This window comes from Callithrix jacchus, chromosome 10, assembly GCF_049354715.1.
Source record: "Callithrix jacchus isolate 240 chromosome 10, calJac240_pri, whole genome shotgun sequence".
NCBI classification, from domain to species: domain Eukaryota; kingdom Metazoa; phylum Chordata; class Mammalia; order Primates; family Cebidae; genus Callithrix; species Callithrix jacchus.
This window is the reverse complement of record NC_133511.1, coordinates 34,403,473-34,416,966: the sequence shown is the minus strand read 5'-3', so window position 1 is coordinate 34,416,966 and position 13,494 is coordinate 34,403,473. Positions and strand designations below refer to the sequence as shown.

Below are 13,494 nucleotides of genomic sequence, written 5' to 3'. Positions count from 1 at the left end.
CAGCCTAAGAAGGCCGAGTATACTCAAAATCAGAACCCATCAGCAACGGAACAAGCCCTGATGGAAAAGGACTCATCAGCAACCGAACAAGCCCTGATGGAAAAGGACTCATCAGTAACGGAACAAGCCCTGATGGAAAAGGACTGTGTTCCATTATCTGAAGTAGGCTTTAAAAGGTGGATGATAAGAAACTTCTGGGAGTTAAAGGAACTTGTTCTAACCCAATGTAAAGAAACTAAGAACTTGGAAAAAAGGTTCGATGAAATGTTGAAAAGAATAGACAATATAGAGAGGAATACAAATGAACTTATGGAGTTGAAAAATACAACACGAGAACTCAGTGAAATATGTACAAGCTTAAACAGCCGAATGGATCAAGCAGAAGAAAGGGTATTAGAGGTCGAAGACCAACTTAATGAAACAAAACGACAAGACAAGAATAGAGAAAAAAGGATAAAAAGGAATGAGCAAAGTCTCCAAGAAATATGGGACTATGTGAAAAGACCTAATATACGCTTGATTGGTGTACCTGAATGTGACGGAGAGAATGAAGCCAAGCTGGAAAATACTCTCCAGGACATTATCCAGGAAAATTTTCCTAATTTAGCAAAGCAGATCACTATTCAACCCCAGGCAATACAGAGAACACCACAAAGATATTCCTCAAGAAGACCAACCCCAAGGCACATAATCGTTAGATTCACCAAGATCGAAACGAAGGAGAAAATATTAAGGGCAGCCAGAGAGAAAGATCAAGTTACCCATAAAGGTAAGCCTATTAGGCTTACAGCAGATCTCTCAACGGAAACCCTACAAGCTAGAAGAGAGTGGGGGCCAATATTCAATATACTTAAAGAACAAAACTTTCAGCCCAGAATTTCATATCCTGCCAATTTAAGCTTTACATTTGAAGGAAAAATAAAATCTTTTAGGAACAAGCAAGTACTCAGAGATTTTATTACCACCAGGCCTGCTTTACAAGAACTTCTAAAAGAAGCATTATACACAGAAAGGAACAACCAGTATGATCCTTTCTAAAAATACACCAAAAAGTAAAGAACATTAACATAAAGAAGAATTTTTATCAACAAAAGGACAAAATAGCCAGTTAATATCAAATGGCAGCAACCCTAAAGTTAAATCAACCAAATCTCCCAATCAAAAGATACAGACAAAATCCAACGGTATATCCAAAGATATACATAGACTCAAAATAAAGGGTTGGAAAAAAAAAAAAAACGTACCAACCTAATGGAGAGCAAAATAAATAAATAAAAAGCAGGAGTTGCAATTTTCACATTTGACAAAATAGATTTCAAAGCTATAAGGATACAAGGGTAAAAGGATTAATGTAACAATAAGAGATCTTAACACCCAGATACATAAGACACATAGTGAGATTTAGATTCAACGAGACAACAAATTGATAACGATATCCAGGATTTGAACTCAGAGCCAGAACAAATAAACACAATAGAGGTCTCCATTTTAAACACATAAAATATGCATTAACCACTTTAAACACTCAAAATATTGATCGGCCATTATTGAAACCCATTTTAGGAATGAAGTAATATTCCTTTTTCCCTCTTTTTCTTTTTTTCCCCTTCTTTTTCTCTTTTTCCCTAAAAAAAAAAAAAAAAAGAAAAGAAGACAAGTGAAAAGTGATCACAGTTAAAATGAATACAGAGTAGAAAGAATGAGAAAAAATGGATGCAGGAGATGTGAAAGTAAGACAGAAGAACCTTGCATTACATATAACTTCTGTCCCTAAAGAAAATAAACCAAATAAAAATTTTAAAACATATTTAAAGATATAATCAAAGACACAATTTCCAACAATCATGATCTATGTTATTGAGACCAACCCTCTCACTGAGGATTTTTACAAAGCTAAATAAAATATAAGATCACCACAGATACAGCTGAAAAGAGAATCAGTGTATATGAAGATAAATCAGAAGAAAGTATCCAAATAGCAGCATAAGGAGACAAAAGTATACAAACTAAAAAGATATACAGCACATTTGAGAAGGTCTAATGAATTCAGCTGAAATCCCAGGAAGAAAGAAGTGAGACAACAGAGCAGAAGCAATATTTGAGGAACTACTAGCTGGGAATACATACATTCTAGAAGCCCAACAAACTGGAAGAATAATAAATAAAAAGATAGTCACAAAGAGACATAGTTAAACTACAGAAATCCAAAAACAAAACAAAAAATTCTTAGTAGTGAACAAGAAAAAAGAGCCTAACAGAAGACCTCTCAAAAACAGCAGTGAAGTTAGCAGACTATGTGCTGAAAGAAAACAACTGCCACATTAGAATTCAGAACCAGTAAGAGACCGAAGCTTAAAAACAGAGTCTACCATAAGCAGACATCACTAAAGGCTATACTTCAAGCAGAAGAAAATTGATCCTGAGTAGAATCTCCAGATTATGAAAAATAATAAATAGCAAAAAGATAAATATTGTACTAAAACTAAATGAATATTGATTGTCTAAAACAAATATATAATATTTTTAGAGTTCTAAAAAGACAGAAATCAAACACAAGAAAAAAAACAGAAGATGCATTAGACAGAGTGGCCAGAGTCACGGTGCTCTGAGACACCTGTACAATCCAGATGGAGAGTAGAACTTTAGACTGTGGGGGATTCAGTACTTACACTAAAATTTCAAGGATGACTTTTAAAAGATAAAAACAGACCCTATAACTCCACACTGATATAGGAAAAAACAGAAATTGATTTTTTTAAATAGTCAAATCCATGAAAAGAAGCCAAGATTGTAATGAAAAAGAAAAGAAACATTTAAAAGTAGGCACATAATCAGTTAGCAGGTTTAAATTCAGTCTAGTAAGAATTTTTTTTTTTTTGAGACAGAGTTTTGCTCTTGTTACCCAGGCTGGAGTGCAATGGCACAATCTCAGCTCGCTGCAACCTCCGCCTCCTGGGTTCAAGCAATTCTCCTGCCTCAGCCTCCCGAGTAGCTGGGACTACAGGTGGTGCCACCATGCCCAGCTGATTTTTATATTTTTAGTAGAGACAGGGTTTCACCATGTTGACCAGGATGGTCTCAATCTCGTGACCTTGTAATCTACCCACCCCCGCCTTCCAAAGTGCTGGGATTATAGGCATGAGCCACCGTGCCCAGCCCAGTCTAGTAAGAATTATATAAAACGTGAATGACTGAGAGCTCCAAATAAAAGTTTGTGTCAGACTAAAATAAAAATATTCAACTAATTTCTAATCTCTAATACGAGAGATGCCTAAAGAAAAATGTAGAATTACAGCAAGATTAAAAGCCAAATTAGGATATAGAAAATGATACACCATTCAAATATTAAACAGAGAGATCTAGCATGGCAATATCAATGACAGACAAAAGTAACCTTTAGACAAAAAGCAATACTGCATGCAAACAAGAGGACTCCCTAGTGATAAAATTTCATGTCCATGAAGATAAAGCAAGTCCAAATTTACATAGCCTCAAAATACATCAAGCAAACTTGGATAAATTTGCTAAAGTACAGGTAAAATATTAAGGACAACTGGTAGAAATATACAAATCTGCAATTATGAATGGAAATATTAGCACATCTCTTTCGGTGGCCAGTACTACCAGCCAAAAAAATCAATTGGAAATAGAAAAATAGAATAACACAATAAATAAAATTGACATAGAACTTAAACAGAATACTGCACCCAGTACCACAAAATACATTCATCACAAGCACACAGGGCATTTACCAAAATTGACCATTGATAGGACATAAATACAAACAAAATTAAATATAAAAAATAAAGAAGAACACCTAAAAATTGAGAACAAACTTAAATGAATCTAACTCTACATAAAGTTGATAAAACAATAACATTAAACAAGGAAATTATTCCATCTAACCTTACTACACAGAATTTTGACTATACATTTTCTGTGTGATATACCTTAAAGATAAAATAAAAACCACAGAAATCTTAAAAATCATTAGATTTTCTTAATTTCAGTAATATTATCAGTGTTGTTATTTCAAACCTATTATAAATATACCATAGAATTAAGTGAATAATAAAATTGTGAATATTGTTACCAACTTTGATATCCAGAGTCAGAGAAAAAATAAAAATATAAATCAGAAAAGTTACATTTATGGGATATAGAAATATATCTATAATTTCTATAATTCTAAATTTGTATTTAAAAAAATGAATGAAACCACTATTTTCCTCTCTTCTAAAACATACCAATATCCTGGCCCTACACACTGAAAATTCTTAGAAATAACAGCAATTTGATAGTAAGCACAGCTTATATTCTACAGAAACAATGGGGTTCTTAGGAGAATCACTATTTCTGGATTGAGGATTGGAAATGTATCAGATGAGTCTGAGACATTGTACTTGACTGGAAACCAAGTGAACTATGAAAGACTGATGGGGTCATGTCAGAGGAAAGAGGAGCCAGTGGAAGGTGCTTCCAGCAGGACAACAAGAAGCCAGTTTAAGCTTCAACAACATAATGATTACAAGTGATAAAAAGGCATTAGATGTGTTAAAAAGTCATGAATTAATAATAAAACAACTTACAAACATTTGAAAAGGCACAGAGTATGTTTTCTGACTTCAATGAAATAAAGAAAAAAATATAAAAACTCCATACATCTGAAAATTTAATATGCATAGGCCAAAAAAAAATCATAGTGAATAGTTGAACTAGTCTGAATTGCAATATATCAAATATACCAAATATAAAACTCATGAACTAATAAGAAATATATACCCTGGAAGTTTTCATAATAAAACATACAGATAAAATGTGAAGGCTAATTATCCACCTCAAGAAATTAGAAAAGCAAAATAAACAAAAATAAGATAAAATAAATAAAGGAAATATAAACCTAAGAGTAGAGGCAGTGAAATTGAAATTAATTTGCAATAGAGACAATTTAAAAAGAAGAATTAGTTCTTTCAAAAGAACTGACATGCTTCTGATGAGACTGATAAGACAGAGTAAAAATAGATAACTAAGATTAGAAATGAAAAGGAAAGACCAGAACAAATGATACGGCCATTAAAAATGAGCAGATAGTGTACATAATTATATGCCATTATATTTCAGTTTGGGTGAAATGGACATATTCCTAGAAAAACTGTAACAACCACATTTACTCAGAAGGAAATAAACTTCTGAGTATAGCTCAGAGATACAGCAGTAGGAAAAACATAAATCCTATCCTCATAGCAAGGACAAAGCTTGAAAAACTGCAAGTTCATGGTTTCTTGGGTCCATCAGAGAACCTAGGTCACAGAGCAATCAACCAACCTAAAATCCATGGAAAACCTGATGCCTGCAGGAAGAAGCTGGACCCAAACACCTGCTTACCTATGGCTAGATCATTTAATATAATACAAATAGATCATATTTAAGAAGTGCTAAAGACAGTGTGGGCCAGCATGAGAGTATGAAGTCAAGGGAGCAGAGACTGCTTACACCCTCATGCTGACTTTCACTCCCTAAGTCTACCAGCTGTTCTGACAGGAGATTGGGGAGAATCCTGGGCAAGTCTTTGCTGTGGGCTGAATTGTGTCCCCAGCCAAATTCACATGAAGGCTATACTGCAGAATGTGACTGTACTTGGAGACAGGAACTTAAAAGAGGTAGTTAGGTAAAAGTGAGGCTGTTAGTGTGGATCTTAATCTTATCTCACTGGTATTCTAATAAGAAGAGGAAATTTTGACACACCAGGGTCTCATATTCATGGCAGAAAGACCATGTGAGGACACGTTGAGGAGGTGGCCATCTGCAAGCCAAGGAGAAACCTGTGGACACCTTGATTAAAATGTGGTCAGTATGATGGGCCCTAATCCAATATAAGAAGTATCCTTATAAGAGGAGGAGATTAGGGCGCAGACACACACAGAGAATAAACCATGTGAGGACCCAGGGAGGAGAAGTCATCCATCCAACAAGCCAAGGAGGGAGGCCTCAGAAGAAACCTACCCTGCCAGCACCTTGATTTCAGACATCTAGCCTCCAGAATGTGAGAAAATAAATGTCTGCTGTTTATGCCACATGGTCTATGGTCCTTTGTCATGGCAACTAGCAAAGTAACACAGCTTCTGTTCTGGTGCTGGCTGACGGGAGGGAGACACCGCCACTGCCAGACCTTCTCCCAGCCTATCTTCCCTAAGGAACAAAAGTCCTAACCAGCTGAGAAACAGCACAGAGGCTGCCACTTAAGGGCAGCTTAATTGCATCTGAAAAAAGGGCTGGGGAATGCGCTACGCTTATGAAAGAAGGCACATATGCTAGGATCAGATCTGCTGCTAGAACAAGAGCAGGAGCAGGAGCACCTGCAAGGGTCACACCCCTCAGACCCAGAGACAGCATCTACTGACAACAAGGCACAATCAGAACATCAGGGAAAGCCTTTCTCCCTCACCTGCAGGATAACCAAGTTGGAGAAAATATAACACATACTATAGCTGAGAGAGCTGCAAGCAACAGATTCTCTGTGGGGCACAGGGCAAAGGCGACACTCAGAGGGGAATGCAGATGTAGAGAAAACAACTTCTGCCAAACCAGCACTTGCTCTAGACACAAGATACCACCAGGAACATTTGAAGCCCATGACGCACAGAGGATAACACAGCAACAACAAACTCATAATCAGCTCAACTCCAGATGCGATGAATACAAAATTCCACATGGTCTAGCAGAAGGAAAGGCATGCTGATCTCTAAGACAATATCTATGTCCTATACATGATGTGCAGTTTTCAATTAAAAAAAGTAAAAAATTACGAGACATACAAAAAGGCAAAAAAAGAACACACTTGGAAGTGATAAAGCAATCATCAGAAACAGACTCAGCTAAGACACGGATATCATAACAATCACACAATTCAAAATAACTATGATTAATATGTTTAAGGCTATCATGGATAAGATAGACAGCATGGAAGATCAGATAGGTAATTTTGGCTGAAAGATGAAAACTATAAGAAAGAAGCAAATGGAAACACTAGAAATCAAAAACATAGCAAAAGAAACGAAGAATTTCTTCAACAGATTCCTCACTAAACTCAACAGGTATGCGGAATGAATCAATGAACTTAAAGATAGGTCAATAGAAATTAACCAAACTGAAAAGTAAAGAGAAAAAAACGACAGTGGGGAAGAAAACAGCATCCAAGAGTTGTGAGACCATACAAAATGATCTAACGTACAGGCAATTTGAATTGCAGAAGGTGAGAGAGCAGACAGAGAAAATATCTAAATAAGTGATGGCTCAGAATTCTACAAAATTAATGGCCTAGTCTTGCATTCCTAGGATGAATCTCAGTTGAGTGTAATTATATTAGTCCATTTTCATGCTGCTGATAAAGACATACCTGAGACTGGGAAGAAAAAGAGGTTTAATTGGACTTACAGTTCCACATGGCTGGGGAGGCCTCAGAATCATGACAGGAGGTAAAAGGCACTTATTACATGGCAGTAGCAAGGGAAAATAAGATCTCATGAAACTTATTCACTATTACAAGACTAGCAGGGGAAAGACCGGCCCTCATGATTCAATTACCTCCCCTTGGGTCTCTCACACAACACATGGGAATTCTGGGAGACACAATTCAAGTAGAGATTTGGGTGGGGACACAGCCAAACCGTATCAGTAATGTACTATCATTTTACATATTGCTGGATTCAGTTTGTTCATCTTCTGTTGAGAATTTTTGTTTCCATGTTCATAAGGGAAATTGGTCTTTGGTTTTCTTGTCTTTAATGTTTTTATTTGGTTTTGGAATTAGGACAATTCTAACCTCATAAAATGAGTTTAGAAGTATTCTCTCCTTTTCTATTTTCTGGAACATATTATGTAGAATTATTATTATCCCTTACTTAATGTTTGGTAAACTTCACCAAACCACAGATTCAAGCAGGACAAATTTCAAGAAACAAACCACATCTAGGCATATTACACTCAAACTTCGGAAAATTAAAGACAAACAAAATTCTAAAGGTAGCCAGAGGAAAAAAGACAAGGAAAATAAAAGATAAGGATTAATACAGACTTCTCATCAGAAACCAGGGAAGTAAAAACCATAATGATTCAATTACCTCCCCTAAAGTGGGCAATTAGGAAGATACTATTGTACAATTCTAATATTAGATACACTTTAGTATGTTTTAGGTTAGTGTTTAAGTGTGTATTTTAAATTCTAGGTCAACAGCTACAATTTTTTAAACTGATATAAGTAGTAAGTCTACAGCACAGATAAAATGGAATCAAAAAATTATCCATTCAGTCAGAAAAAGGAGTAAAAAAGAACAAGAAAGAGACAAAGTACAAAAAAGAAAAGAATGTGCCAGAAGGTAAATTTTATTCAAATCACATCAATAACTACTTTAAATGTGAATAATCTACCCACATTATCTTCAAATACAAAAACTGCCAAACTGAATTTTTTAAAGCAATATGTAAATATACAATGTCTACAAGAAATCCATTTTAAATACAGACTTTAAGGTATATAAAAAGAAAAAGGATAAATAAAGATATGCCATGCAAATACTAATTAAAAGAAAGCTAGAGTTGCTATATTTACATCAAAATAGAATTCAGAACAAGGAAGAGGGACATTATGCAATGATACAGTGGCCAATCTTCCAACAAAATATCATAATCCTAAATGTGAATGCATCTCAAAACAGAGACAAAAACTAAAGGAAAAATAAACAATCTATGATAATATTTAGAGATGGCAACATTCTGCTCATAATAATTGGTGGAATGAGTGGGCAGAAAATCATAAAGATAGTGATTGCTTGGCCAATATCATCAATTAGCTTGACCTGATGGGAATTTATAAACAAATGTAAACTATGCATTATTCTCAAATGTACATGGAACATTCACCAAGAATAACCATATTATGATCCATGAAACAAACCTTAACAAATGTAAAAGAACAGAAATTATACAAGTGTGTTCTAGGGCCTTAACAGTATTAAACTAGAAATCAATCATAGAATGATAGCTGGAAAATCCTCCAAGGTTCAAAAATGAAACAGCACACTCCCAACTGATGCATAGAATAAAGTCTCAGGGGAAAATTTTTTAAATGTTTTGATGTTTTGAACTCAATGAATACACAGTCCATCAAAATTGGTGGGATGCAGCAAAACTAGTGCATACAGAGAAATTTATAGCATATATGCTTAGAATAGAAGAGAAGTCCCAACTCAGTAAGCTTAATTTCCAACAGAAAGAAGCAAGAGAAAGAACAAATGCAATAGGAAGGCAGCAGAAGGGAGAAAACGCTAAAGATCAGAGCAGAAACCAAGGGAGTTGAAGACACAAAAGTAACAGAGAAGCAAAATTAAGCTGAAGGCTAATTCTCTGCAAAGATCAATAAAAATGATAAACTTCTAGCCATACTAACCAAAATAAATACACAAAATTCGCAATATTAGGACTGAAAAAACAGCCATCACTAATGACAACAAACACAGTAAGGGTTTAACAAGGGATTATCACAAACAACTCTACGCCCATGAACTCAAAAATGTAGATAGAATAGAACAGAATGAGTAGACTAGATCCTTGAAAGACATAAACTGTTAAAACTCACTCAAGAAGAAATAACTTAAATCTTCCTGTATTAATTAGAGAAATAGAACTACAAGTTACAATTCTTCTAAAAAGGAAAACTTTAAAGGAAAAAGGTCCAGATAGCTTCAGTGGTGAATTCCCAAGCATTACGTAACAATCCTACGCAAGCTGTTCCAGAAATTAGAAAAAGAGAGCATACTTCCAAATTCATTTTATAAGGCCAGCATTAACCTAATTCTAAACCCAAACAAATATCTTTTAAGAAAACAAAACCAAACACCAATATCCCTCATGAACATGGAAGCAAAAATTCTCAACAAAAATATGAATAAACCGAATCTGGCAAAATAGAAAATGATAATATTTCACAATCAGATAAGGTTCATTTCAGGAGTGCAGGACTGGTTCAACGTGCAAAAACCACAGTCACGGGATGAACATACTAATGCAGGACCGTCTTTGGGTTTGACTCTGCCTTTACATACATGACTGCCAAGCACAGTCCCACCAACCAGCAAAGAAAATGAAGCAGTGAGTCATGCTACAATACACATCAATGAACCTCAAAAAAACACCACACTGTGTGAAAGAAACCAGATGAAAAAGACTAAATATTCCATGAGTCCACTTACCTGAAATGTCTAGAAAAGGTAAATTTATAGAACTAGAAAGCAGATTGGTGGCTGTCCAGGGCTGCAGAAGGAATTAACTTCAATGAGCATTAAATGCAATACACATTTTAGATTGTGGTGATGATTGTGAAACTCTGTATGTTGAATTGTATGCTTGCAATGGGAGAATGTAATGGTGTATAAATGAGATTTCAATTAAGTTGTTAAAGTGACAAGAAAGAACAAAAAGGAAGAAGACTTAGCGAAGGTATTGAAAAACTAGACAGAGTCACAGATCCACAGAGCCCTGGCAGGGCCCCTTCCTTTCACCAAGTTGGAAACTGTATAGAAATTGATGAAAAGCCAGGCGCAGTGGCTCACACGTATAATCTCAGCACTTTGGGAAGCTTAGGTAGGTGGATCACCTGAGGTCAGGAGTTTGAGACCAACCTGACCAACATGGTGAAACACGATCTCTGCTAAAAAGTACAAAAATTAGCTGGTTGTGGTGGTAGGTAACTGTAACCCCAGCTACTCGGGAGGCTAAGGGAGGAGAATCACTAGAACCTGGGAGGCGGAGGTTGCAGTGAACCAAGATTGCACCATTGCACTCCAGCCTGGGCAACAAGAGCAAGACTCTTGTTGAAAAGGAAACCAGGTTCATGAGTCTTATTTATAATGTGGGTGGAGGGTGGGGACAGAGCCCTGGAGCTGTGGAGTCTTTGGCTAGGCCATGGCGCCACAGTGTGTGGGAATGGAAGGAAGGCCCTCAGGGGCGGGGTGGCAGGGCTGGGAGTGGAGGCAAAGGCTCACAGTGCCCCAGCAAGCCAAGGTGTGGGAGCTGGATGTCATCCTGGGCACAAAGAACAGTCAGGAAAGCGTGTTAAGCAGAGGAGACCATGACCAGGCCTGGTCTTGAAGTGCACACTCTAGCTAGTCTGTAGAGAAAGGACAGATGTACTCCCTGGAGGCTGGGCTGTGGCTTGTCCTTCTTTGCAACTGTCACAGGAGGTCACCCACTGAGAAGAAGGTGGGAGCCTCTCAACCCACATCTGTTAAATCAGTGCACACACACCTGCCATCCCTTCCCATAATGCAAATAGCTTTGGTGGGAAAGGCTGGCCCACCAGAACCCCCTGGGAGGCCTCTGTCAAACGCTCTTAGCCCATCTCTGAGCTCTGTTTTCAGAGGGGAAAGGGAACATCATCTCCCTCTGATTCCCATCACCCCCACCCTTCCCACTCATTTCCATGAAGTGATCTACAAGTGGAGGCAACACAAGCAGGGTTCCCTCCTCCCTCTCCACCCCAAAAGGCTCCCGAAATGGCTTGGAGCCTGCCAAGGCCCCAGGGTGAAAACCTGTGGTATTCTTGTCAAACCTGTTTTCACGGAACACCAGTTACGTAGGAGATAGGAGGAGCTGTAAAACCCTACCTGTCTGAGATGTCTTACCTGGACTTTATGAAGCTGACTGAAAGTATTCCAGTGAAGTTTTTGCAAATTGATGGTGGCCAGCACTGCATAAAGAAGAGAGAGGCCTGGCTGAGGTGTGAGTCAAGTGCTGTTGGGGAAGGGAAGGAAACCCCCCAACCCCGCCACCCCGCAAGTAGGAGGAATGCAAGTTTGACAGTGAGGATGGCGAGATACTGCCTGGGTCCCACCCTGCAACGTCCAGAGGGCTGCCATGGCCATCGCCACGTCCCTGCCACTTTCGAGGACACTCATTTGTACTGAGGGGCCAGTTAAAATTAACCACACTCTGTGCAGAGAAGTGAGCCAGGCTAAGGCTCCCTGACATGATTAGACCTGGAAACAGAATGCAGGCTTCCCAGCCCCAAGCTCAGCATGTGCTCCAGTGCGCCATGCTTCTGAGGAAGAGCCGCTGCTAAGGAGGCAGAACCGCGGCTGCCAGCAACAGCTTGCCCCACCGGCCTGTCACACCCGGGCGTGTCCCTCACTATTGCCATCTGATGAGTCCATCCCAAATCATCCTGCCACTTAATTCTCTAGGATCTCCTAAGTGTCCACACAGAGCCTTGGGCAGCAGGATCCCAGGAATGGAACTGGGCCTAGGCGGGGCTCCCGACACAACACCCATCTTCTGATTCCCTGTATGGTTTCCCACGTTAGCAGAGATAGCCCTGATCCCAAGCCAGGCCCAGCACCAATGCAGGTGCCTTGCCACAGAAGAACTATGGGAGGTGGAAAGGTGTCCTGAGGACAGAGGAGCTCCAGTGCGGCTGTGTTTAAAGATGGCAGGAGCAAGGCCAAGACAGGGAGCTGGCCCTGAGCCTTGACCCTGAGTCCTCATTTATTGTAACATCAAATTCCAGGATCCATGCTAGCGGACATGGGAAAGGGAGGTGGTGAGATGCACTTGGTTTCCTCTGGGGTGCGTTTGAGATTTACGCGGGCTGGCTGAGAGGCTTGTTCTGTGAACTAACTCTAAATGTGTACCTCCTTTGGTGTGGCCGCTCAGCACATTTTTCTCACCGTCAGAGGTCAAGAGAAGCTCCACAATCCCTCTTCTCAGCATGGCCTGTTGAGAAAATTGACCAAAATAAACCCACTTCCCTCACTCCCATGGGAAAAAAGAAATACATGCAGCCTCCATACTCATGGGTCCTACATCCCTGGATCCTGCAATCACAGTCAGAATTTTATTTTTTTTTTCTAATTTTTTAATTTAAAAATTTTTTAGAGACAGGCTCTTACTGTGTTTTCCCAGGCTGGAGTGCAGTGGCACAATCATAGCTCACTGTAACCTCAAACTCCTGGATTCAAGCCATCTTACCACCCCAGCCTCCTGAGTAGCTAGGACTACAGGCACACGCCACCATGTCCAGCTATTTTTTTCTTTTGTAGAAACAAGGTCTCACCTTGTTGCCCAGCCTGGTCTCAAACTCCTGGCCTGAAGTAAGTCTCCTACCTTGGACTCCCAAAGCACTGAGATTACAGGTGTGAGCCACCACACCTGGCCAAAAATATATTTTTTAATTGCATCTGTACTGAACATGTACAGCCTTTTTTCTTGTCATTATTTCCTAAAGAACATTATATAGCAACTATTTATATAGCATTTACATTGTATTGGTTATTAGAAGTAATCTAGAGATAACTTAAAAGTATATGGGAGAGGTCAGGCACAGTGGCCTGTTAATCCCAGCACTTTGGAAGGTCAAGGCAGTCAGATCATGTGAGGTCAGAAGTTTGAGACCAGCCTGGCCAACATGGCGAAATCCTCTCTCTAATTATCTGGGTGTGGTGA

General features: G+C 38.6%; 1 protein-coding gene across 9 annotated transcripts in view; it reads right to left on the bottom strand.

Moving 5' to 3' along the window:
• Nucleotides 1-13,494, bottom strand: part of GLB1L3 (galactosidase beta 1 like 3) — a 51,078-nt gene that overhangs the window by 14,380 nt on the left and 23,204 nt on the right. For 5 of the 9 annotated variants that reach the window (XR_004731120.3, XM_035265147.3, XM_035265154.3 and 2 more), the window contains 2 exons: nt 12,684-12,765; nt 11,679-11,743 (listed from right to left, as the gene is read on the bottom strand). Coding sequence is in view for 8 of the 9 variants with exons in the window: in XM_035265147.3 (XP_035121038.3) it covers nt 11,679-11,743; nt 12,684-12,765 (147 nt within the window). In the remaining variant the exon portion in view is untranslated. Of the gene's footprint in view, nt 1-11,678; nt 11,765-12,683; nt 12,766-13,494 lie in introns of all 9 variants that reach the window. The other 4 variants (XM_054241760.2, XM_035265155.3, XM_035265151.3 and 1 more) reach the window with 2 other exon arrangements.